The following is a 27,555-nucleotide window of genomic DNA, read 5'->3' on the forward strand; positions in this document are numbered from 1 at the left end:
TGTGTGTGTGTGTGTGTGTGTGTGTGTGTGTGTCAGAGAGACAGAGGGAGGGAGGGGAAGGGAGGGAGAGGGAGATGGCCTGTCTCCCTTCTAGTCTAGGTTCTAACATGAGATAGGGACACCGCACCCCGAGCACCATGCCCAGCGCGTGAGGATTTGTTTGAAGGATGAACAGCGAAGGAACTAGGTACGTGCTCTCCAGGCAGTCTGGCAGCAAGTCCCCCTTTGCCTCTTTGCTCCCTCACTGATTTCCGGCCTGACGCTGTGCCTCAGAGCAGCATTTTTAAAGGCTCCCACTTATTCCAAACCACCCAAGCTGGCAATACTATCAGAGCAGCCACCAGCAGGGGAGGGGACTGGATGCCGTGGGAAAGACCCCCAGGGGTTGTGCAATATGGGGACCTCAATGGAAAGGGGCCCCAGGCTCAGGACAAAGGGCCTGGAGGGGACTCCCGGCTGACAGGTGCTAACCAGGTGCACCTGGGGAACTACTTAACCCTCAGGGCCCCGCTCAGCCTCCTCACCTACAAGATGGGGTTACAGCACTTGGCCTGTAGGACTACTACAAGGAGGCCGTCAAATAGTTTACGGAAGAACACCTTGGATGTGCTCATCGTTTCTTCTCTGATACACACACACCAACGCCCACTCTCACACGGAGTAGGTATTAACAGACATGGGCTGAACAGAAGAGAAAGAAAAGAAATTTCCCATAAAGCTAGGGGTGAAGGAGGCCTGCACACAGGAAACCAGGCTAGGTCGGGAATCCTGTACCCATCCTACCGCTAGACCAGGGGGTTTATCCATACCTCATCTGCTTCCTCTGCAGCTCTTAATTCCCCAAAGTGTAGGAAAGAAATGTCACCAACTTAGGGGACTGAGAGGACTTCTTACAGTATCCGAGAGCTTGGAAGTGGCAAGGGCTGACAGGAGGGCAGGAACAGGTGGAGGAGTGCAGAGCACCCGTAGCTGGGCCTCCCCAGGCACAGGAAAGTGCCTCGGAGGTTTCAGATGAGGCCGGTGAGGGTCTCACCACGCTCCTGGGAGCGTCAAATCCCAAAATGCCCATCCTAGACTCCTTGCTGTACTTCACTGGTCAAACCATTTCCTCCAGTGGCAATGTGATAGTTTCACGTGTCAACCTGGCTAGGCCATGAGACTCACACGTTATTCTAGATGTTTAAATGTGACAAACAGGGAAATCAACAGACTCTGAGTAAAGCAGATTACCTTGCATAATATGGGTGGGCCTCATTCAAGAAGTTGAAGGCCTTAACAGAACAAAGCCTGACATCCCTCAAAGAAGAGGGAACCCTGCCCTTGGACACAGACAGCAACTACTCCCTGGGTCTCCAGCCTGCTGGCCTATCCTGCGGATTTTGCATCTCCACAACTGCATGAGCCAATACCTATCTATCAAAAGCGATTCACTCATTCACATACACACTCACATCCTATGTGTTCTGTTTCTCTGGAGAACCCTGATACAGGTGGTTTGCCTAGAGGCAGTGAATCTAAGAGAAATGAGATGCTGGCTGGAACTCTGGCTCCCTAATGACTGGGAGACCCTGGATGATTTACCTCCATCTCTCATGACCTCCATGCTCCTCGTTTCTAAAAGACAAGAAGCGATCTGAAGTTGCTGCTGAGATTAAAATGAGACACTTTACATGAGATGTGATGCCAGGCACACACCATGTCCATGCCCCTGCCCAATGCAGGCAAGTAAATGTGTGTGGGTCTCAGTTTTTGTCATGCCCCTGGTGCCCGTCCCTGAGGGCTGTACACTCCCTGCCTGTCTCAGTCCGAGAGCTTGGCTCTCCTTCAACTGTGGAGCCCCTGTCAGCCTCATGCTGGGAGAAGGCCATGGGTACAGGGCGAGACAGGTGTTATGAGCTGCATGCTTGTGTCTGCCCAGGATTCATGCATTGAAACCTTAACTGCCAGCAGGACGATATTAGGAGGTAGGGTCTTTGGGAGGGATATGTGTTAGCTGAGCTCATGAAGGTGGCATTCCATGATGGAAGTATTCTTGTAAGAAAAGACAGGAGAGGATCACTTCCTCTCCTTCCAATCTCCCTACCACTACCCCCCCGCCCCCTGCCCATACACACACAAACCATGTGAGGAAACCGGGAAGAGAGCTCCCACCAGAACCCGACCATGCTGATGAGAATTCCCAGCCTCCAGAATGGTGGGACATACATTTCTGCTGCTTAAGCCACCCAGTCTGTGGTATTTGTTACAGAAGCCCCAACTAAGATGAAGGGTATGGGGCCAGGGACCCCAACTAGCATTGAAGAGTAGTAAATACCTTCCTCAAATGCTCCCAAAGCCACTAGGCATGGGAATGGAATGGGGGGAGTGAACTAAAGATAGTTCCACCAAATTCCTGACGTTGGGCTGCCACCGGCCACAATTCCCTGTCGGGGCCAGGTCGGCAGCTCCAGCACTCAACCAAGAGGCCGTGGAGAGGTAGCTGCTCACTGAAGACCCCCAGGACACAGAGGGAGACAGTATGGCAGTCACTCAGCAAGCACTGGAGAGCACTAACTATGTGCCCGGTGCCGTGGAAGGGCCTCGGCCACACCCTGTCCTGCCACATAGAGCTGTGTGGTCCTGGGCGAGTCACACACCCTTAAGAACCCAATCGTTACGTGATGACAATTATACCAATGCTCCCTAACATGTGTGGTTTTTTTTTAACTGTTGTAAAATATGTAGCACTTAAAATTTACTATTTTAATAATTTTGAAGCGTGCAATTCAGGGGAATTAAGAATATTTGCAATGTTATATAACCATCGCCACTATCCATATCCATTTCCAAAATTTTTACATCTTCCCAAACTGAAGTTCTGTGTCCATTAAACACTAACTCCTCACTCCCCACCCTGAGCTCCTGGGAGCCTCTATTCTACTTTCTGTCTCTAGGAATTTGCCTATTATAGGGATTTCATATAAGTGGAATTCTGCACTATTTGTCCTTTTGTGACAAGCTTATTTCACTTAACATAATATCCTTAAGGTTCACCCATGCTGGGGCATGTATCAGATTTTCATTCCTCTTATGGATGAATATTCCATTATACATATATATGCCACATTCTGTTTACCCAATGAACACGTGGGTGTTTCCACCTTTTGGCTATTGTGAAAAGGCAGCTGTGAACATGGGTGTACAAATACCTGTTTGAGTCCCTGCTTTCACTTCTTCTCTGTATCTATCCAGAAGTGGAATTGCTGGATTCCATGGTAATCCTGTACTTAATTTTTTTCCATACTGCCTTCCAACAGCTACATGTAACATTTTACATTCCTACCAGCAATGCACAAGGGTTCCAATTTCTCCATATTGTCCCCGACACTTGTTACTTTCTGAGGTTTTTTTTTAAAGATTTCTTAATGTTTACTTATTTTGGGAGAGAGTGTGCACTCAAGCAGGGGAAGGGCAGTGGGAAAGAGAGAGAGAGAGAGAGAGAGACCGAGAGAGAGAGAGAGAGAGAGAGAGAGAGAGAGAGAGAGAGAGACAGACCCAAGCAGGTTCCACACTGTCAGCACAGAGCCTGATGTGGGGTTCGAACTCAAGAACTGTGAGATCATGACCTGAGCTGAAATCAAGAGTCAGATGCTTTACCGACTGAGCCACTCAGGTGCCCCCAGAGGGTTAGTTTTTTTGTTTGTGACTTTAGATGTTTTTTTGATTAGCAGCCATCCTAATGGATATGAGGTGAAATTTCACTGTGGGTTTTCCATGTCTTCGTGAATTACCATCCCATAACAACAGGGGCACTAGAGCTAGAGACAACAATAATTTGTAAGAAGCTTTCTCCAGAAGAGAATACGGTGGGATTTTTTTTAGCATTATAAAAACAAGATGTAAGACAAATATTCAAGTCACTGAAGCATCATCATAATATAGTGAATACCCAGAACCCAGGTGATGTGTGACTGATACAGAGGCCTCATCCTAGGCTTGTCCCTATGCCATCCCCTCACCAAAGCCCCTTCCTACCCTGAGGTGATCAGGAGCTTGAATGTTCTATTTCTCATTCTCTTACCCTGGCTCTGGTTAAAACACAATCTCATCACATCTGTTCATATCTCTGAATAATAGACTATTTATTTTGCTTATTTCCAAGCTTAGCCAGAACCACATTATATACTCTTCTGGCACTCCCTTTTTTTTACTTAATATGTAAAGATTCCTCGAGGTTAGGAATAGATCTAGGAGTACAACTGTTGGGTTGTGGGTTCTGTACAGATTCAACCTGCCAAGATAATGCTAAATTGTTTTGCAAGGATTACTCTTTATATATTTGAGACCTTTAAAAGGAACCACCAGAAGCTTCACAAGATCAACCTGGGCCACACCTGCTCTCCAAAGCATCGGATCAATCACATATCCAAGTGTAAATGAACAAAGTCTAGGAAGCGTGTCTGAGAGATGGCCAGGTCCTAGAAATCCTCCCACCAGGGGCCCCTCCGGTCCTGCCCGGCAGCCTGTGGAGGGATGCCACTTCCCACTGACCTGGAGGGTCTACCAGCTGAAGGGCCGCCTACCTGAAAAGAGAGCAAGACTAACTGGTCACCAGGCTAAAGTGTTTCTGGAGTTCCCAGGCCAAAAGAAAAGGGAAGGTCCATATGACAGTCACAGGAATATAGGCTGCTCTGAGACTTTGCGAACACTGCCTTCCCTGGGGGATACAGGAGGCATTTCCCCTGAACAATGGCTAAGCACTCATGTGTCTACCATACAGATCAATCTTTAGCCTACAGTTTAAACCCATAACTTAAGTCCAGGTCCACACAGTAAGAGCAAAGAGCAAGGAACAGCTATCAAGCTACTTAATTACTACAGATCCCTTTCTCTTCCACACTCTGGTTTAGGGTTTCTTACTGTTGTATATATTACAAACCACATAACTACTGACAACGTGGCTCAGGGGCCATTTTGACCTGGATTTTGTCTTTACCGAAGGCCACTGAATGCCATAAACCAATTTCCTTTGTTGCCCATATGAGGGACAAAAGGGGATTATTCTGCAAGAGCATTTAATGACAGCTGCAAGACTCCAGTGGACAAGTGGACACAGCAAAAGCGTCTTGGGCATTTTAGGGGCCTAAGTATTGCTGGTGTGCAGAAAGGGTGTGTTCCCGGCCACATTCCTGTGGGCTGTGCTATAATGGTGGCCACCTGGAGCTCAGCCTTGCTCCACAGAAGCTGAGGCTGGATGAGTTGCCTATCTGTCCTATTTTGTGTCAGTCATCAGAAGGGAAGACCCCAAACCAGTCAAGGAAGTGCTTCCTTAGACAGTTTCTGAGCAAGCACACAGTTTTAACTAATTATAAATTCTCTGCAAAGAGATCATGCACAGCGATGAAGGTGCAAACACATAAAAAAGAATAAATCCTGTTCAAGGGCCTTTGATTTTCTGTACCCTTTAAGAACCAGCTCTAAGACACAGCAAGTCTGATGGTGGAGGCTCTGAATGCATTCCACTGTGCCTATTTGTACCACAACGAGAAGGTCACAGGGAGGCACGTGCAACACAAGCAGCTCACATAAAATAAGATGCTCACACGCTCGTGTAGGGAGACGGTGTCGACCCATCTGCGGAGCAGCTGGCCTTCAGGAAGAGACAGAGGAACAACTGAGACACCCTGGGTGCCCCAGCCAGTGGTCCAGACAGGGCTGGACACCAGGACTACAGAGCACTGAATGTGAGGGAGACAGGCCTTGGCTCAAAGAGGAGCCCGACCACGGCACACCGAGGTGTGCCAAGAGTGGCTCTCTGGTCGGCAATGTCCTCCACAGAGGTCTGTGCTGTTCTCAAAGCCCTACCTACCCATGGCCCCAAATGCTGTCCTACACCGCATCACTCTTGTAGACATCCTCGAAGATTCGGATGGAGAATCTGATACACAGAGAACTCAAAGAACTTGCCCAAAAGCACAGAGAAAGTAGAAAGGCCAATCTGCTCTCAGGCAAAATAACTGCAGAGTTGGCAATGCATAGATCTCTGCTAACTCTCCTCTTTCTAAACACAATGAGATACTGGTATGTGTGTACACACATGTATACGTGTATATACATACGTGTGTGTGTGTGTGTGCGCGCAGGAGGTGTCCCTGCACCCAGTGTGGTTCAGACTGCCCTAAGTCCTTGCCAGTGATGGGTTTAAGGTGGGCACATGACCTTGTTCTGGCTACTGAAACATCAGAGCAGGTAAATTAGGAAAGAAGTTCTAGAAAAGTTTTTCTTTCTTTCTCTCTCTCTCTCTCTCTCTCTCTCTCTCTCTTTCTTTCTTTGAGGGCGGGATGGAGGTAGAGAGAACAAGAGCGAGTGGGGGGTGGAGAGGGAGAGAGAATCTCAAGCAGGCTCCATGCTCAGTGTGGAACCCAATACAGGGCCCAATCCCAAACCCCTAGAATCATGACTAATTGAAAGTTGGATGCTCAACTGAGCCACCTCCTTCTATTAGGGTCGATGACTGGGCTGTGGCAGCCATCTCATCCCCACTGGGGATGCTGGCCAGAGGCCCCTGCCCACAAACTGTAACCACAAGCGGTTCAGCAGAGATGGATCCACTGTGGTCTTGATGATATCTTTGAGAATGTGAATTAACCAACCCTTCCAGACTTATCATTATATGAACTAATCCATCTTAATGACAATTTAGCCATTTGTGTCAGTTTCCATTACTTGCAGCCAAAGGCATCCTAATAGATAACGCCTTCTACAAAGGTAAATATCTCTCAAATGATACAGTCTAAAGGATTTCAGAGGCTCCCAGTCAAATCTAATCACACGATGGACAAATTCACCATCATTTCTCAGATGAGTGGGTTTCAACACTACTGTCTCAGCATTCCCTCATGCCATATGGTATGCCAGTATGTGACAGGGCTAGAGTAGGTGGCTATTGTACCACGCCATCCTGGCAAAATCACAGGTATGCATGTTATGGTGATAGAGGAATGATCTTGCTTCAACTCCAAGAACAAAAGTTCTCCATAGAGTATAATTCTTTCATATGTAGGGTTTTGGTGGTGGTGTTTGTTTTCTGACACTATCTAGAGTCCCTGGCTCTCAAGAGTACATGTCCTTCATATATATGCCTCTACAGGAGGCAGTTAACTTCCTTTCTAAAAAACCACCACGAGCAAATGCTACATTACTGACAATATACCACTAGGCGTTGTATTCCTATATTCCATATATTCCACACATTCTGGCTAATCGACCATTGCATTCCAGGCATCTAAGACCCTCACTGTCTCCACAGAACTCTTTTGGGCAGTCCCACCCCCACGCATCACTGTTTCCACAGCAACCAATGAATTTCATGATGAGCAGGGCTGTTAAGGAAGATATCAAGAGACTGGGGGAAAAGAGATAAACAATGAACCATAGGAGAAATCTGTGAAATATTAAGCTGGGCACAGATACTCCATGCATGTGTATGAATATTAAAGACTCGGATAAAATCCATACCCTTGTTTCAATATGCAGAGGCAATACCCAAATCTAGAGATTCACACACTATTCAAATGAAAAAAATCATGTAAAGCCTAAGAATGGTTAAGAGAAACTACAAACCAAATTTTTCGACAAGAGTATACTCTTCTGTAACTCAGACTTGGCGAACCTGAAGCACTTAGGAGGCTTGGCGGGGGACTCTGGGAGAAGCAAACAAAGGATGCAAATCAGAAGTATCCAACTCCCAGTGGCACTAGCTTCTTTACATCAGGAAAAAGATGTCCTGAACGAAGATACGCAAGAGTTAAAAGGGTTGGAGAATAAACAAGATGAAACCAGAAGTTGAACTCCATAGCCCCCCGCCAGAGTTCAGTTCCTGGCAGCCAAAGGGGCCAGCTCTCTCCTGTCCAAAGTGTCAAGGGATAGATGTGTGCTCCTGACAAACCCACAACCCGTGGCTGGATTACAGACATTCTGGGGAGGACAGAATACATGCTACTACCAAGCTCCCGCTAACACTCACCATCCTCAAAAATTGCTCCTATTTCAAAAGATAATTCTGAGCTGTGTTCTGCTTCACACGGATATACTGCTCGAGCCTTCCGGTTGACAACGCTGAAAAGGGAACGTGCAAGACACAAATTAAAATATGAGAAACCGGGAGGGGGAAACCTCACCTTACCCCAATCCTCCCTTCCCAAATCTCATTTATATAGCACCAGTGGGACAACTCCTTCCAAAAAAGAAAAAGAAAAAAAAAAAAAATAGCAGGGAAGTGAACAGCAGGCGGAACTCCAGCACTTGATTTTCAAGTAAATGATGGGTTTCAAATTCAAATCTTTCTTCGGGGAGCTTCTCTGAGAAGCTTTCGATGAACCTCTTCACCTAATTGTCCTCTCTGCCTGGTGGGATGCCCTTTCCTCTCGTTCAGCATTGTCAGAGCCACAGGGTGTGTTTATTCCTAAGCCCTTAGTTTACCTATTAGGGGAGGCACTACTATCTTGAGACAGAAGGCCAGGCGGTGAAGGGCAGAGGCGCACACACACCAAGTGACTTCAGCAGTACGCTGCCGACATCAATCTGGCAAGACTGACAGTCTGCTTCCCACGTCACCCTGGAGGGAGCCTGTCGTTCTGAGTTGGGTCTCCCCTGTTTGACCCCCTCCCTTCTGCCTGAAAAAGGCATTTCAGGCTCAGCTTCTCACCGCTCGTCAAAACACCCTCTGTGCCCTTCTGGGGAAAGAGCACACAGGCGAGGATGGAAAACATGCTGTTAGCCAGATGCAAACTGCAGCAAAGGAAGCGTCCCACCTCACTGGAGTGGGGGGAGCCGCTGATGATATAAGAACTTCAGCCTACCCCCCAGGAAGAAGAGCTTGCTGGGCCAGCACCTCTGGCTCCTGCACAACTGGCCCATTAAACGGCCACGTTAATTCCTGTTCCCAATGCCCAGTTTACTTTCCTTTAAAAAACAGCGTGTGTTTTATATTCATGGATGAGAAATTCTTCCAAAATAAGCAGTTTCATAAATGCACAACAGGCACCAAAAAGACAGAGTAGGACAGCAGGTTCGAGCAGCACTCACATAGAGCCAATTTCTCCTAACAAGCTACTTGCTCTTGAACCAACACACAGTCAGAGACAAGGTTGTCGATGTTGTCCACGAGGTCCAGGAGGCCGGGAGAACCTGAGCAAGCCCCACGCGAGGAACACAAGAACCTGCTCAGGTTGGTCAAGCCCTTTCTGCATGCTGCCTGTCTTCCACATTGTTTTCCAAACCCCGTACCTTTCAGGCGGCTTGTCCACTATGGTGGTGGGAAGAGAAACGGGGGAAGGCGGTGGCTTGGGTGAAGGCGGTGTAATCGCTGGGCTGCAGCTTGGGGTGGTCGGGGACTGCGTGTTAAGCCACTGGACCATGGGTGATCGCGTCTGGCAGGGGCTACAGGTGGAAGTTGGAAGAACAGGATTAATAGTAATAAAGGCAATAGAACACCAAATACATGAAACTGCATTCCTAATTGGCTAAGATGATAGCTTCCTCATCTCTCCTGATGACCAGAAGAGACAGAGTTCTCATTGTATCCTTCCTGGTCTTGTAGCCCCGAAAGCCACAACCCAAAAGTAGAGATGCCTAGTCCTTCTCCAGGTTTGTGGAGATCGAGTCTTGCCCATCCTAGCACCAAATCAGTTCACTAATTAGGACACCAGAATCCAATTGCCAAGACTAGCTGCTTGGACTTTTGAGATACTTGTGTTTTCTGCTTTTAAGGAAAGTGCCAGAATCTACAGTCAAACTCATTACCTGTAGCTCCAAAAATTCAAGACATGGTCTATTAATGTTTAAAGCCTTTTCATCTGGTTGTGTACATGGAACAACTCAGAAAAAAACTGCAGCCAGGAACCAAGATTCCTCTAGAGCAGACCACAGACAGCATTTGAGACAGAAACCCATGAGCAGCAAAAATCTTTGATGACCTTAACGTTTCCATTTAACTCTCATTTGCAAATTCAAAAAAAAAAAAAAAAAAGCTAACGTATAAAGGTCAGTGAACAGACTCATGGAGGGGCCTAAATGTAAAAGAGAGTTCTATAAATATGGGTTGATTGGAATTAAATTATGTTTCAATTATCTCACACTGGAGGCTTGTGACTTAGTATATGAAGCTTACTTTAAAAGCACAGCGATGGAAGTTTCTCATTTCAATTACACTCTCAACACACATGTATTCAATGGCTGCTACACCCAAATGCTCTTCACCTCAAATTCACCCTCTTCAGCTAAAACCAGTTTCCATGAGCAGCTTCCTTATCCTTCCACATTCCTGAGCATTACCTATGGTTCTTTCTTCTGTAGCACAGCTAACATCGAGTTCTATCCATTTTTACTTCCAAGAGCTCCCACGCTATTCTCTTCTCTACCTCCTCCTCAGTGTCAGGAGACTCCCTTTCTCATCGCTTCCTGCCTGTGTCACCTCTGTGGTCTCCTGACTAAGCCCCCAGTCTAATTCCTCCCACTTAGCTGGCTCAGCCAGCCACCCTCAGCCACCTGAGACCCAGTCTGCCCCATCCGCCTACCCAAGAACTAGTGTGCTCCCCAATGTACCCCCTCCATGTCTGCTCCCCCAATGGTCCCCCCACCCTGTGCCTCAGGTCTCTCCTCACCAATCAGGCTCCCCAACCCCTCTGCCAGCCCTGATCTGTCCCTTCCCTGGCTCAGCTCCAGACCTGCCTGCCCAAATGCTTCTCCTCTGGACTAAATTACAGATCTTCTCTGAAGGCCCATCATTGTTCTGTGACTGTTTCAGATATTTCTCTTGCCTTTGGGTTATAATCAGGTCTTTAACTCTTTCGGTAGACCTTACAGATCCAGGCAGAGTGCTGGGCACATGAAGTCTTCCACGGACATCTTAACAACCAATTCAGACATTCTACAACTAAAACTGGATTTTATAAATCAAGTACATGAAATATTGCATTACTGACCTGATAGGTATTTAGTATGCTAGAAGGTTTCCTACCCTTTGCCCAGAAAAGGGGACAGGGGCTCACATTTAAAAAACATTATTTTTCGAACAATTTATTTACAATCCCCCTATTCAGCCAATTCATTTGGAAGTCATAAAACCTATTTCATACCAAGCAAAGAAACCTATAAATCTCAAATGATCTGTACTACCAGCAGCAAAAAAGTCACTCAATTCTTTATCAGAAAATGAACCTTAAATGGTGTCTTACTAATCAAAAGGGAGAGGATGAGGGAAGGTCTGACAGAGAATTTAAGACCACACTTAGCCAAACAATTCCCATTTCATCTCCCAGCAATTATTCAAGGTGCTTCTGGGGTGGTGGTGGTGGAAGATGAGATGTTTTACCACACCCCCATCAACTCGTTCAGGTCATAAATAGCCTAGTGATTAAATGATGGCCATCCATCTGCTGAGAGGGAGGACAGCTACAGGATGAAGATAAAGTAACAATGTGACTATATTTACAAGGCTCTTAAAAAATAAAGACCATAAATTTTATAGCTATTATCTACTTAATCTTTACATATTATTTTTTTTTTAACATGGCTTTGTTTTTTTGGTAAAGGAAAAACACTCCTTTTGGAAAGTGAAAGAACCGTTGGAACGGCAGGTGCAGAAAGTATGGGCCTATCCCTTTGCTCAGCTTTCTCCATCCTGTCCCAAAACAGGGACTCAGAATCAGCAATCCTGGCTCAGGGTCAAGTTCTCAACATTAACCTTTTTGTTCCTTTGTTTTCTGTGACCCTTTTGTTGTCCTTCAACGTATAGATGTGCTATGTGATCCAGCACTCAACAGGCCACCAAGATAACCGTTCAGACTTCCCATTCAGACTTACATTTCTGTATTCAATTTCCTGGGTTTTCCCCACAATAGCTCAGAAGCCTGACCCAGTTACTTCTCCTTTGGATTTCAGAATCCCAAATGGCACAAACTTTGCGAGGTGGAATATTCCTAACAGGCAGCAAAACCCAAGTCTGGAAACAATCTCTATGGAGAGGAGGCATAAGAAGTTACCTGGAGAATGGGAAGTCCTATGAAATAAGAGACCTATGTAGTAAAACAAAGTTTGGAAAACAAACAGAGTAGATGCTTGGCTGGATACAAGAAACTTTTCACAGGCTTCTTCCGCTAAGAAGGAGTGAGGATAAGGCATAAAGTGATTAAATAAATATAAAGTCCTAAAACAAGTTCTTACTTCAGCCAACAAAGGTCAGATAACAATATGTTTCATAGGTGTCTCCCAAAAGCACACTGTCCGTATCTTTTTGAAAGCAAGAAATGATCAGCATAAGCTGCTTTACCTAAATCACCTCCTACTTTTCAGAATTTGGTGTGGGGTTTCTTGTTTGTTTGGGGGTTTTTTGTTTGCTTGTTTTTGTAATGGGGATCAAAAACTTTTCTTTAACTACAGTTGACCCTTGAACAATGTGATGGTTAGGGGTACTGACCCCCATGCCGTCCAAAATCCACATATAACTCTTGATTCTCCAAAAACTTAACCCTCATTAGTTGCCTACTGTTGACCTTTGGAAACCTTACCAATAACAGTTAATTCACACGTTTTGTATGTTACATGTATTATATGCTGTATCCTTACAATAAAGTAAGCTAGAGGAAAGATGTTTTTAAGAAAATTGTAATGAAGAGAAAAGACAGTTACACCACTGTACTCTATTGAGAAAAATCCACACCTAAGTGGACCCGAACAGTTCAAACACACCTGTTCAAGGGTCAGCTGTATTTAATGGTTAAAATATACTACTTATATTTTCCCAAAAAAGCAATGAAGGAAAATATTAGCTTTTAAATAAAATTTCTGATATTCTCTTTCTCTTCTTTGATTTAATACATTTGACAGAAACACTGGGCATTTGGGAAATGGCAGCCCCCACCCCCCTTCGCCTAGACAAAGGACTCCGTTTTTCTTAGCCTGAGCCCTAGAAGAGAATTAAGCCCTAGGGCATTCATGTATATCAGTCACATCTCTCCTATATATTTAGAATAGTTCCAGCTACCTATGTGGTAGGAGACAATTCTTGATGGGTTTCTCGTGTTCTGCACTTCTTACGACTGTTCTACACTTCTGCCTTTGTCCTAGACTATCTTTACAAGGATGTCTATTGGGCAAACAGCCTGGGAAGACAGAGACTGGGTCTCCTCCTAGAGAAAAAAGCAGGCTTTAATAACCACCATGAAAGATCTGGGTTTCCTAAGCTCTGGGTTCCTCTTGTTTTTTTGTTGTTTTTTTTTTTTGTTTGTTTTTGTTTTTGTTTTTGTTTTTTTGTTTTCGTTTTGAGAGAGAGAGAGAGCGAGCACGCATGCATGGGGAAGGGGCAGGGGAAGAGAGAGAATCCCAAGTAGGCTCCACACTCAGCACAGAGTGCCACACAGGGCTCAATCTCAGTACCCTAAGATCGTGACCTGTGGCAAAATGAAGAGGCAGACACTTAACCAACTGACCCCTCATCCTCTCTTAGAACACTCTATGCAGGTATCCTCCACCCGTGGGGCACCACCCTTTGTTAACTGAGGGTCAAAGAGCTGATACTGTGAGCATTGCTACCGCTGTAATTAGTAGTCTTTTCACCACGAGTCCCGTGTCTTCTGCCAAAATCCAGGAAATCATAGCAGACAAATTTGGTAGCTTGTAAGCAGAGTACGATTTCAGACTTTAAAGTTCTTGACATTATCATCCTTGGGAGAGTTGAGAAAACACTCATCCCCTCCCTTTTTTTTTTTTTTTTTTTTTTTTTTAGGTCTGTGGTTCAGAGGAGAATCCTAGTTAAAAAAAAAAAAAAAAGTCTTTTGGGTTAAACCAAAAATGATGGGTAATCTAAGAACAAAAAGCTTAGTACCTGCTAAAACATAACGAAATATTTTGAGTTAAGCATTAAAAAAAATTATATTCTTTTTCCTGCTGCCCCTTTACAAATTTTTGATGAGTAAGACTGGCATGATCACAAACCACCAATTTTATTTAATGATGAGCTGCTACCAATTTCAAAAAAGTACCTAAATGCCACATATTTCCTGAGAGCCAACTTGTGGTTTGCAGAAATGGAGGCCGAAGTCAACTCTTCCTGAAAAGCTCAGAAACCACACTTACCAAAACAGAAATAAATTAAAGAGAAGTACTAATATCTGTCTGTTTGCTATCTTCCCAATTTCATGCACTAAACTGAAAGAACCTTCTTCCAAAAGTAAAACTCCTCTCCATTTTCAGTGCACAGGAGCCAATATCCCCACCTTCCTCTGAGGAGGAATGTTTCCTTCTCAAAGAAAAGGAACAAATGGCAACAAGAGTTTCACTAAAGACACATAAAGGTTTCATACTGCTCACTCAGAACCTCATTTCTGAAACTACTTAGGCTGAAAGTCTATCTGGCTATCCCTAAGGCAACAGAGAAGTCTGTGCCCTGGTGGGGCGGGTGGAGGGCTGGAAGACATAGCAGAGAGTAGAATGTGCATCTGTGAAAGGGACGAGAGCTTTCTTTCCATTAGAAAGAAAGAAAAGAAAGAAAAGAAAGAAAGAAAGAAAAGAAAGAAAGAAAGAAAAGAAGAAAAGAAAGAAAAGAAAGAAAAGAAAGAAAAGAAAGAAAAGAAAGAAAAGAAAGAAAAGAAAGAAAAGAAAGAAAAGAAAGAAAAGAAAGAAAGAAAGAAAGAAAGAAAGAAAGAAAGAAAGAAAAAGCCACACTGTTGCTTTGGAGTCTGTATTGCAGGGAAAGGCCCTGCAGCTTTCACAGTGAGGAGGAATAAACCCTCAAAAACATAACATTATGACAGTAGCTGTGTATGTATCCACTTTACAGTTTATATTTATAAACTGCAACAAATCAGCAGTATGTGCCGCTTCTGATTCAAACTGTGACCCGATCTTTTCCAATACCAGACTCTACGCTCCATGCATATTAAAAACTTTTTGGCAGCAGCAGAACACAAGCATTTCAGAAATGGGGGAGGGGAGTCAGGACCTTAACTGTTAAAATTCGACAACAGCTGCACCAGTCACCAGAGAACGTCTGTATCTAATGAACATTTCTTGCATAACATAGACAGGTCAGGCTTTGGGCAGCGTGGGAGATACAAGTGCCTGATTCCAGGCTCTTGGAGCAGTGACAGAGGCCATAGAAAAGGGAGAACACATATCAAGAAACGATTGCTTGTGTGAAGTGATTAAATCCCCCAAGTACCAAGATATTTGACTATGATTATATGATGTCAGAATCACATCAGAAGTTTGTGTCAGAATGAAAGATTTTAAAACCTCATTTGCAAGGTCTCCGAGCAGAAGCTAACACATTAGTGAAATGATCTTTCATTCCAGCCTGGGAAACGTACAGCATAAGTCTAGAACAGCTGTCCTGGGCAAAAGTGTTTGAAAATGTTAATAAAGACAGAAGGAAATATTGTAGATCGGTATATTACGGGAAATCTCTGTTCAAATAAATGCCATCATTATTCCTTAAGTGCCAGAGAGGGAGAATTCCACAGCCAGTACGTTTTTGGTTCCAAATGAGCATACTGAGGGGGACAGCAGTGAGAAATGCAAGCGCCTATGACAAGAGAGTCACCATTATCCAGTGCTGGGCAAGGAGGCCTTCACTGCCCATTAGGAGAGCTGGACATGGACCTTGTTCACTCATCATTCATGGTCTGAGAACTACCTGTCAGGCCCCATGCTAGGCCCTGGGGACACCCAGGGGACTGTGACATCTGCTCTCCATGAGTGCCCAGTCAAGTGAGTAGAGAATGACAAGCTGATAATCATAACACAGTGTGACGAATGCCATGCAGAGAGTTGCCCAGGGTCCTTTGGGAGAACGGAGGAGGAAGCATCTAACCATCACGTGGGCACTGGGAAGGCTTTCTGGACGAGGTGGCGTCTGCCCTGAGCTGATGCTGCCAGTGTCAATATCATCACCTGTCCACACCCAGGCTCCTGCTAGGCACAATCTGCATATGCTGATTCACTTACTGCAAGGTATGCTTCCATTCCACATGAGACGTATGAGAAGACCATCTCAGAAGGCTAAAAGGGATTCACTCAAGGTCATGCTGGTGCTCTGGGCACCTGGGTGGCTCAGTCGGTTGGAGGTCCAACTCTTAATTTCAGCTCAGGCCAGGACCTCATGGTTTGTGGGATCAGGGCCCAAGTTAGAGCCTGCTTGGGATTCTTTGTCTTCTCTCTCTCTCTCTCTCCTGCTACCCCTCCCCTGCTCGTGCACTCTAACTAAATAAACATTTAAAAAAAAAAAAAAAAAAGGTTCGGTCACCTGGGTGGCTCAGTCAGTTGAGCATCCAACTCTTAATTTTGGCTCAGCTCATGATCCCAGGGTAGTGGGACTGAGCCACATGTCAGGCTCCACGCTGAGCACGGAGTGTGATTAAGATTCTCTCTCTCTCTCTGCCCTTCTCCCCTGTGCATGCGCTCTCTTTCTCTAATTAAATAAATTCATTTTAAAAAAATTTTTAAAAGAGGTCATGTTGCTGCTAAACTCCGTTTTGACTAGACTGCATGGAGCTCACACCCTCACATTCTTCTGGGTGGCTGGAACAGAATACAAGGAGAAGAATGGAGAAGGATGGCAGTCAGACCTACTCAGGGGACAGGACCGTGTGCTGAAGGACTGTGATTACACCAACTGCAAGTGCAGTGAGTGCCACCATTCCAAAGAGGGACCTGGGTTCCAAAGCCAGCTGTGGCTAATCTCCTTATGCTTTCTCCTTTTTCTGTAAACACAGACGACACTTCTCACTCGCTAGAGGCCGTGGCCAGGAGCAAGAGAATGACTTCAGAATGCCTGTTGGAGGCTGCTGCACGGTGGCACTGTTAGCCTTGGCTGAGGGTCACCCAAAACTAAAGCTTGCATGAGTGTCACACTCCCTGGTCTCAGCTTCCTTCACTGAAAAGAAAGGAATCATTAACAGGTGAAGTGGCCAAAAGACTTGAGTGGGATGCTAGGTGGGAAGTACTGCGCAGGGCCAGGAGCAAATGAACACTCAGGAAGTGAAGCCTGTATTACCAGCATCAGGTAGTTTGCAGGCAGATCTCACCTGTGCTTTTCAGGGTTCCATCTTCACTAACAAATCATTTTCTTTGCCTGAAGACAACGTATAAACTATATCAAAGAGAAAAAACCCACAGATATTAAGTGGATGTCATCATTTAAAAAAAGAAGTTGCTGAATGCAATATGGTATCCTGGAACAGACCCTGGAAGAAAAGGGCATGAGTGGAAAAACTAGTGAAATCCAAAGAAAGTCTACAGTCAACAGAATTGTACCAATGTGAATTTCTTATTCTTAATAAAACTACCGTGGCTCTGCGTAAGATGTTAACAGTAAGGGAAGCTGGGTGAAGGGTCTAGAGGAACTCTTTGTAGCTTTTCTGTAAATCTAAAATTATTTCAAAATAAAATTTTTATTTTATTTTAAAGGTTTATTTATTTTTGAGAGACAGCACAAGCAGGAGAGGTGTAGACAGAGAGGGGGAGACAGAGGATCTGAAGCGGGCTCCACATTGTCAACACAAAGCACAATGTAGGGCTCAGACTCATGAACTGTGAGATCGTGACCTGAGCCGAAGTAGGATGCTTAACCGACTGAGCCACACACGTGCCCCTAAAATTTTTATTTTTAACAATAGGTTGTAAAAAATAAAAAAGAACCCCAAATAAACTCTTGATTCAGTCAAACACTAAAGACCTTTTGAAATTAGGATCACACTTTGAAGACATCCAAAAACCATAAGGAAACCTTTTGCTTGGTTAAGTGACAAGACAAAAATTAGTAAGGGTTACATTTAAAAATCACCTGCACTGCCCATCTTAAGGCAGTTAATCTCACTTGATACAACTGGGGTGTTTTTTTCTTTTTCTTTTCTTTTCTTTTCTTTTTTTTTTTTTTTTTTTTTTGAGAGAGAGACAGAGGCAGGGCTTACCTGGAAGGGGCTCATGCTCACGTGATGTGGGACTCGAACTCATTAACCATGAGATCATGACCTAAGCCAAAGTCAGATGCTTAACAACTGAGCCACCCAGGTGCCAGAAACTGGGTTTTAAGGAAAGTTGTTCTGTTTTTTTTTCCCCAAAATGATTTGTTTTATTTATAGATTAGATAAAAGTCAACAAACTTTTTCTGTAAAGAGCCAGAGAGTAAACACTTTAGTGTTTGCAGGCCATACAGTTGGGTCTCTCAACTCTGCCATCACTGCTGTGCAAAAGCAGTGACAGACAAAACGTAAGTGCCGGGGTGGCTGTGTTCCAATAAAACTTTATGTATGAAAACCGGTAGAAGTGGGCCATAGTGTGCTAACCCCTGCATTAGATGAGCCACATGAGAATCCACTTTGGAGTGGAGAGCTAGGGGAGATGAAAACAATGATGGCAAACTCCCCAGGCTTGAGAAGCCCCTTCTCCCTGCCCCCTCCATCTCCACTGGCTGTGTGGCATGGGGCTCCCAGGTGTGCACCAGAAGCCGCTCTGCAAAGGCCCAGGGCTTGCCCGCAGTAGCAGCTCTCCTGACGAACTGCTCATGATCGCCTCCCATGCACGGGGGAGACAACAACACATCAAGCCAGCACATAAAAGCAATTAGCTTGATCAGCCTTGAGTAGAAAGTTTTTTGCAGGAGGGGTGTGGGCAGGGAGAGGAGAAAGAGCACCACAGGAAATCACTGGAGCATAGATAAGACAAAGCCTTTTGAAGTTAGACACGGCCACACTGAACACTCAGTCCTCCCCACTGTGGGATACTAAGACTTCTGGAGAGTTCCCTCCTTAAGGAGAAAGAACACCACCACCTGGTCATCATACAGCTTACAAAGGTCACTCCAAGGGCGATCATTTTCTTGGGATTTACTATAAAAGAACTGTCTTAGAATTACATCTCTAACTATTCTTTTGCTCGAATAGTGTTCCTTGAATCCCATTTTTCTTTCTTCCGGATGATCACTGGAATCAGGTAAGAAGGTTGAACTTTAGCTTGCTAGCTGAACAGAAAAGGAACTGAAGCTTCATTTCAGAAAATCATGGGGCATTAGAGGTCTCGGCACTGAGGTCCTTCAGGATAACTGACAAAAATGTTTCTGCCAGCTCAATTCTTACGTGGAAAACAGCTGCCACCCAATGTGAAGCCTGAACATATAAAACGGGAGCTACCAAGCGCAGCTCCAAAGGGGTACAACATGACTCTGTTAAGAAAAATCCTTCAGTTACTTACAAGCTGTTTTTATGAGTAATATGTTGTAATGGGAGAGCTACCCATAGTGCTCAAAATAATCTACAGAATGACTGGGTCCCAGCAGGTGCCCCATGCCTTGGTCATGCAATACGCAAAGGCCCTTTACAGAGCGCCTGGGTGCCTCAGTGGGTTGGGTGTCTGACTTCAGCTCAGATCACGAGTTTGAGCCCCGTGTTAGGGCTCCTCCCCCGCTCATGCTCTCTCTCTCCTTCAAAAATAAATAAAAACACTACAAAAAAAAATTTAATTATGCTCAGAAGTTGGCTCCTTTCTGGACTCTCTTTTGGGGGATTGGGGACTTAGAGGGAGTAGAAGCTTTTTTTTCATCAGTGGCTGGTGGTTAGAGGCTGTAGAGAAGGCTTGATTGGATACTTATTCTCTTGCATTTCCCAGGAGGACAAAGGAGCATTAATTACTGGGGACCACCAGACTTTGTTTCAGCCGCTTTATAAAATGGTATTTCATCTTAATCCTTACATTAACCAAGTCAGGTAGATATATCTTCATTTTTAAAGATAGTGAAACCAAAGCACACCGAAGTAGGAAAATTGCCCCAAGCCACAAGACTAATAAGGGACAGAGATAGAGTTTGTCCCTGAGCTGTCTGCCCCAGTGATCATGGTGCCCTTAGACTTACTCTACTGTAAGGATTGAAATGACCTCGTTGCATATGCAAGCATTGTTTGAAGTGTGGGTTTCCCCTGGATCTGAAACCCAGTGAGATAACAGTGGCTGTGCCCTTGTTTTGAAGAGGGAGCACTGATCCCACATTAGGTCAGGTGGCTTTGGTTTAGGATTATCTGTGGGGAATAAACACTTGAATCTGATTGCTGCATGTTCATCATGCCACACCTTTGACCGAGATTTGGGGAGGAGGGCATCCCTCCCCACCAACAGAACTGAGAGGCTTGGAAATCTGAAAGTCTGCAATGGAGCAGCATTCATAATTTTTTTTTTTTTTAATTTTTTTTTTTCAACGTTTATTTATTTTTGGGACAGAGAGAGACAGAGCATGAACGGGGGAGGGGCAGAGAGAGAGGGAGACACAGAATCGGAAACAGGCTCCAGGCTCCGAGCCGTCAGCCCAGAGCCTGACGCGGGGCTCGAACTCCCGGACCGCGAGATCGTGACCTGGCTGAAGTCGGACGCTTAACCGACTGCGCCACCCAGGCGCCCCAGCATTCATAATTTTTTAATGAGTAATGTGATATCCAGTTGTCTCTTTAACTTCAGTAAAGGTCTTGAAGCTAATCACAGGACCCACATACTCGACCTCCAGCCATAAATGTCTGCTCACATTCATTTTTGGGGGTACAATTTTTGTCCCAGATATTTCCTTGAATCTTCTCTCCAAGTCTGTACAGAAATGATGCCATACCAACTGCCTAACGTGCTCACATCCTTCCATACGTATCCGTGTGTCTTCCTAGGATATTTTTGGTATTTGTATTGTGTACTCGGATTTGCATGTGGCCTAATTCACGTCTTCCTTTGTGCTGTCACTATAGGTACTGAAATCCAAAGGTTTCATTTTCAGTTGATAATGTTGATTGCTCACATTAACTTTAAAGCCCCATAATGAAAAGTTGACTTTCCAAAATGAAGACACACGTCTGAATTTTGTTATAGCTTTTGTCCTGCTTAACACTCAGAGAAAACAATGAATTCCTCTCATTATTATTTGTTTCATTGGTTTTTGTTGTTATACTTTATCATTTTCTGTGCATGGATTGGTTGCCTGTGCCTTAATATCAAAGTGTAGTCAGGGACGTCCTGAGTTCTCTGTAAATTGGAAGAGAGTTTAGGCTGGTAAAGCATTGATTTTAGAGTTAGGATGGGCTTTCATATCCTCATTCTGCTCTTAGAACCTTGGAGACTTTATATAAATTATTTAAACAAATCAAGGCCTAGCAGGATTATCTGTTGAAAGGGAATAACAGCATCTGCCCCTCTGGGTTGCTTCGAGGTTTCAAGGTATCACATATACTAAAACCCAGTTCCCGTTCCCCTTGGAGCTCCAGGTGGCCGCCTATTTGGATTTTCCTTCCCTCTGAGAACCTAATTTGATATCTTAGTTTAAGTTGACCTGACTTCCTGGTTCATCAGTTACATAAGCTCCTTACTAAATAGCTCAGGGAAATAGCCTCTGTAGTCCTGGGGAAGCCTTAGGGGTTGGCCTGAAGTTGTCTTATTACTCCTGGTTACTGTGTTTATTCCAAGGGGACTCAGCTTGGACCTCCTCTTCCTCTCAGTGTAGGAACCTCTTCTGTAGAAGCCTCTGAGAAAAGGGCCTTTATTTTTTTTTAATTGTTTTAAATGTTTATTTTTGAGAGAGAGAGAGAGAGAGAGAGAGAGAACACAAGGAGGGGAGGGGCAGAGAGAGAGGGAGACACAGAATCCAAAGCAGGCTCCAGTCTCCGAGCTGTCAGCACAGAGCCCGACTTGGGGCTCAAACTCACAAACTGTGAGATCATGACCTGAGCCGAAGCCGGACGCTCAACCGACTGAGCCACCCAGGTGCCCCTGAGCATAATTTAAAAGGCTGCTGTGGGCTCAAGGCAAGGCCACATGCTCCCCCTGCTCATTTGGCTCCATTCTGCCTTCACTTGAGCCATCTTATCTTAGGCTTCTATCTTTCTGAATCCACCCGGGGACTTTGCTAGTCACTTTGGTAAGGAGAGGGGAGAGGGGGGAGTGGGAGGGGGCCTGGCTTCCAGTTCACTCCTCATACTACGTGGCACCAAAAAGGACACCCTTCCATATGAAGGCACTAGCTATCCTAGAGATCTCAGTCAATGTAACCTACCATGTTCTATAACCAGGGCCAGCCTACAGGTAAGCAGAGGAAAGCAATGCACTTATTATGATACAATCTCCCCATTAACCACTAACAATGCTGGAAATTCCTATGATGGGCGATTTGTCCTTCGCCAGATCTTTTTAAATTTACAGAGCTTTCTTCCCTTTGCTACAAAAGTACTCTGTGTTCATTTTAGTCAAGTCAGGGGAAAAAAAAAAAAAAAACAGATGTGGGGGAAAAAAAAGTTTTAAAAGATAAATTCCTGATTTTCTTTTTAAACAATGATCATTTCAAGAGAGGGAAAAACATGAGATACCAATTTCTAGGGTGAACTGACTGCCCCTGGCCCAAGAAGGGTTGGGAGCTGTAAAATCAAGAAGTGATGGGGTTGAAGTAGCCCTCCCTAAAGGGGTGGAAAAGACAGTAAATGGGAAGAAAATGAGAGGAAGAGGAGGTGGAGACAAAGCTTACCTATGACCGCGATCTTAGAGTTTCTAGGTGTATGCCAAATTTCACAGACATCTGTTAAAAGTTGTTTTAAGGTGATTAGTTTTCCAAACTTCAGACAAATAACTCATGGTTTGTCATGGTACACCAAGGCACAAATCAAACTTCAAAGGTACTGTGAGATCGCCCACCAAATGTTTTCATCAACTTCCAAAAAGCAATCATGGAACCAACAGTCAAGTAATTTAAAATGCCAAGTAGTTGTCTATGGGACCTCTATTTGCACAACTCAAACGCAAGTGATTTCATTGATAAGAATACAAATGGTTACCAGTGAGTGCAACACTAAGCCTACAGATGACATGCAGCCCAAGGCTGTAAATGAGAGTGGGAATCTACTGTCAGATGATTTCAAGCAACCAGCATCAAGTCTGGGTAGGCATGAATCTGTTGCACAAGAGGAGCTCTGGGCAGCAACTGGGAAAGATGGGTTAGGACTTTCTTAATATTCAGCATAAACTAAGCCAAGCCTCTAATCAGATGGGACAGAAGGATCTACTGCCCGCCTGGCCTGCCAGAGCACACAGTGAACCATACCTTGGGATACCAACATTCCCAGCTACAAAAAACTATTCTATGATGCCGCCATCTTGAAGGTGGGAAAGTGCGGGCACAAAAGGAGTTTGTTCCTTTTCATTTGAAATCTTGGGGGAAGCAGATAGCAATGGCTGCTATTTCTTACAAGAGAATTTCTTTTGGGGCTGGGAACCTAAAAGGATTACTTGTCAAGAACCTGTTCCATCATTTACAATGGAAGAAAATCTGTTTAGAGAAAACTACTTTATTGGAAAAAAAAAAAAAATGACTTCGGAAAATCTGAAATACCTTGACCTATGATGTAATGTCCCCCAAGGAGACTGAGCTAGCAATTCTTCACTGGCAATGAAGTCACCCATCACCTTACTGAGTGTACAGGTAAGTAATAGCTCCAGATTGATTGACTGCAATGAATAATACCCACAAGTCATAAACATCAGCAGAAACCCAAGAAATCCAATTCTGCTGTATTGTTTTCTACCTGTCAGAGGCTACTGCTGTATTTACACACTGCCCCGATCAGAATCTCTGCTGCTGTAGCTTTCCCTCTGCAAATGTGCTTTCCGGCGGCTAGGGTCATGGCATTTCTTTCCAGCCGAGCTACCGGGGTCCTATGTGATCCATATACAGTTGTCGATTTTTCAGGACATGAGATTAGGCAAGTGTATGTTTTGTAATACAGAATCACTACCCTGGATTAAAACCAGGCAGTCCAGGCATTGCCTCCTTCTTTAAAGCCCTCAGTAGAGGTTTAATGACCCCACAGCAATTTTAGTTTCATTAAAAGGAGTCTTAATCAGTATTTACTCAGAGCCTATTCTATTCAATACTGTATAGTTTGTGTGCAGAGATCATGGATTGGAAAAAAAAAAAAGAAACAAAAACACCACACAATGAGAAACAAATTTACAAATGGTAAGGAAACAAAGAAAAATGCTCTAAAGAGAAAATGGTGAGATTAATTCTGTGAAATTCCTGGAGGAAGAGCTGTTAATCTCTACAAGGAAGAAGGAAGATGGAGCAGAAATGAAACACAGTTACTTAACAGACATTCAGTGATATACAGAAAGAAAGGAGATTTCCAAAAGGAGACCATTTTTATAAATGCATAATGTTCTATTTCTTACTTTAATAACTACGTTAAGATCACTAAAAAGTTCGAAGAGTATAAAACTCAATTTCTATCATCAATAATTTTTATAATCTATCTTGGAATGAGGGAAAGATAGTACTGTGGACCGAATGTTTGTGTCTTTCCAAAATTCATATGTTAAAATCCTACCTCCTCACATGTGATGCTATTAGGAAGTGGGGTCTTTGGAAAGTAAGTAGAATCCAGTGATGTACTGAGAGTAGAATCCTCATGAATGGAATTAGTGTCCTTATAAGAAGAGTCACAAAGCCAGCAAGCACTCCACAAACTGGAAGCAGGCTCTCACCAGAACCTGGCCATGCAGACACCTTGATCTTGGAAATCTAACTTTTAGAACTGTGGGAAATAAATTTCTGTCATTAAGCAGAAATAAATAAATAAGCTCTCACAGTATTTTTGTTATTATAGCGTGCACCAACTAAAATACATAAATGGGCAGGCAGGCAGGCAGAGACACTGTTGTGAGTATATAGATACGCATACACATACACATATACCACTTAAATATCAACTAACACTAAAAGGTAAATATTACCTAATACTAGAAGGCAGTATTTTCCCAATGTCCATTATTAAGTATAGACAGAGAAAGATATTTAGAATCTTCCTGTAGACTACAGAGCTAGAGAAAGCTTCTTTAGAGTGGAAACTAAATTAGACCCTAAAGATAAGTCAGATTGCCTTGAGCAAAGAAGCGGGGAGATATTTCAGGCAAAGAGAATCAAAGTATGGGGGAGCCACAGAAGGGGGCCTGAAGACAGGAACACACCATCCCAGACGACGTAAAAGAAAATAAAGTGAAGAAGAGGTATCACTTATCCTGATTGCACTCCTCAGGGAAGCTGTTTACAACCACACATGCCTGGAACCAGGGGGAGGGCGGGACATTTGTCTGTATCACCTGGCATTCTGCTAGAAATGCATGCTCAGAGATTGGCCCTCAAACCTCAGGGTCACTCTGGGAAGGGGCCGGCAGTGGGGGCTTCACAAGCCCCCCAGGTGATCCTGATGTGTGCTCAAGCTTGAGATGCATTCCTCGCTTCATGATCAATCTGGACTGAAATATGCTTAGAAGAAAATCCCTCAAAAGACACACAAGGAACACTCTATATAATTAAGAGAAATATACATACATTTTATCCACTACACAGAAAGAACCAAATTCTTGAAGTAGGAGGAAGTCCAAATTATAACACAAATCTTTCCAGACTTGTTTCAGCTACTTATTTTCTCCCCTGCTTTTTTGGCCTCTCAGTGTCGGAGTGCTTTCCATGACATTTTAAAATTTGTATGAATAGGAAGCTGGGGAATTCACTCCTCGTTTGATTTATGACCAAAAATATCAAGCTCTTCATGTTTCAGGCATGAACGTGCTATGAATTGAGCATTGGCTATATCATGGCTTATAATGTCACTTTCCCACAGAACCACTCCGGAAGAAGTAGGACTAACTAAACTATTCTCCACTATGATACACACTTACTGAAAGAAATAACTAGAAATCTGGTTTTTGCTTAAACACATGCACATGCACCCACACGCACCCATGCAAATTCTACCCCCAGAGTGCCCAGGATTAGATTCTAGGTTCCTATGTAACCACTTTCACTGGTGCTTGGAGCACTAAAGTGAAAAGAGTATTTTTATTCTGGAAAAAAAAAATAGTAAAAATGACAAGCATGTTCGAGTACTTTGCAATTTAAGTCCACAATACACAGTCTTCGGCATTTAAATATATATGTGTTACAATCTTGTGGGGGGGGGATAAATCTCATCTGGAGAATGCTTCCATATTTTGAGTTCCACATGGACTTTCAGTTACATTTTCAAAGTCTTTAGGTCACCCCAAAATTTTAGCATACCAAATGTCTCCCAGCCTTTTAATACTTAATAAGTTCATAATGATTTCATGTGAATCCAGCAGTAACTATAAAAAGCCGAGTAATGTGAGGAACACTTTCCGATTCCATTTAAAGTCCCAAGAATGCCTAGCTAGGGTCAGATGACATCATTATCTCTGACTTATTTTAGGCAACTTTGATTTAAAAAAAAAAAAATGTTTTTTAACTGAAGACAAGACGCCCAAGTACTCTCAAGGCTGAACTGTAAAATGTATTTTCGTATGTAATGTGACTGACTAATCAAGTAATGGCATGTAATTATTAGTGGGATTCTTTTTTTGTTTTTGTTCTCTGAGCATTTGTTTGTAATTTGACACTCTTTTGATGTCCCACCCCACCACCAATCCGCATTTATTCCACAGCTTGGTCAACGCAGAAAGACAAACCATGTAGTCAAACCAGGACCATGGTATTGTTTGTTCTGGTATATTTGTCCTAATATACCTGAGCTGATCTGCACACGCCTGGCACTAAGCCAAACTGAGATGACAAAATCAGATATTTCATTCACCAGTTGTCAAGTATGCAGCATGTTATGGAGAAAACAGAGAACACTGGCATAAAGCTCTTGAAAATTCAAACAACTAAAATATCATTCTACTGACAGTTTCAAGAGTCTATTGATCACAATGCACACACTATCCTAGGTCTAAAAGTTTACGCTGCTGGTGAGAGGACATCCCGAGTATCTGAGCAGGACAATAACAAATTTCCTCTGTGCAAGCCAAAACTGCCACAAATTAAACTCAAAACAGATTTGAAACAGCTCCTATCCACTTTTCCACATGGGGAACTCAGAGATGCTGTCAAGAAAGGCTTTTTTCATGTGTCCTGCTTCCTCAGGTGGTCCCACTGATTAGAGAACAGAGGTCCTCAGACCCAACACTTCAGTACCGATGCAGCACATAAACTTCAAAATGAAGGTCCCAGTCCTCCTTCCCTCAGCACCAAAGAGACACACAGCTACTTACACAGGGGATGCCCAGTCCCCAAAGCTGCCCCCATCTGTGAGAAGGTGGTTTTTGTCTGGTCCAGGAGGCCCGTGGACAGCTGCAGCCGTGGGAGATGGGGAGGAAAGTGAATCTAGATTACTGGTAGGAGTGTCCTCCTTAGGAAGGTTAGGACTGTCACCTAGGGAAGAAAAAAAAAAATAACATGAACTTCCAAACAAATACACAGAAGATTGAAAAAAAAAAAAAAACCACTCCAATAATTATATGGCGTCATTTGATTATACAATCAAATTAAATCCAAAATTATATTTATAATTTACCCTGAGATTATTCAGGGGTCCTGTCTTTAAATTTTTTGTTTTTGCTTTTAACCAAAAATGCTTAAACTAAATCATAGATAATACATAAAAAGGGGTGTTTCCCCCACAAGAAAATACAATAAAATCAGTTCCAATG

The 27,555-nt window shown here is 43.9% G+C and overlaps 1 protein-coding gene across 4 annotated transcripts in view; it reads right to left on the reverse strand.

Moving 5' to 3' along the window:
- ARHGAP10 (Rho GTPase activating protein 10) overlaps positions 1–27,555 on the reverse strand; it is a 323,489-nt gene that overhangs the window by 1,973 nt on the left and 293,961 nt on the right. For all 4 annotated transcript variants that reach the window (XM_030312950.1, XM_030312949.1, XM_030312951.1 and 1 more), the window contains 3 exons: positions 27,118–27,277; positions 9,268–9,420; positions 8,006–8,097 (listed from right to left, as the gene is read on the reverse strand). In XM_030312950.1, coding sequence (XP_030168810.1) covers positions 8,006–8,097; positions 9,268–9,420; positions 27,118–27,277 — 405 coding nt within the window. The remainder of the gene's footprint in view (positions 1–8,005; positions 8,098–9,267; positions 9,421–27,117; positions 27,278–27,555) is intronic.

The sequence above is a fragment of the Lynx canadensis genome, chromosome B1 (assembly GCF_007474595.2).
Source record: "Lynx canadensis isolate LIC74 chromosome B1, mLynCan4.pri.v2, whole genome shotgun sequence".
In the NCBI taxonomy this organism is placed as follows: Eukaryota; Metazoa; Chordata; class Mammalia; order Carnivora; family Felidae; genus Lynx; species Lynx canadensis.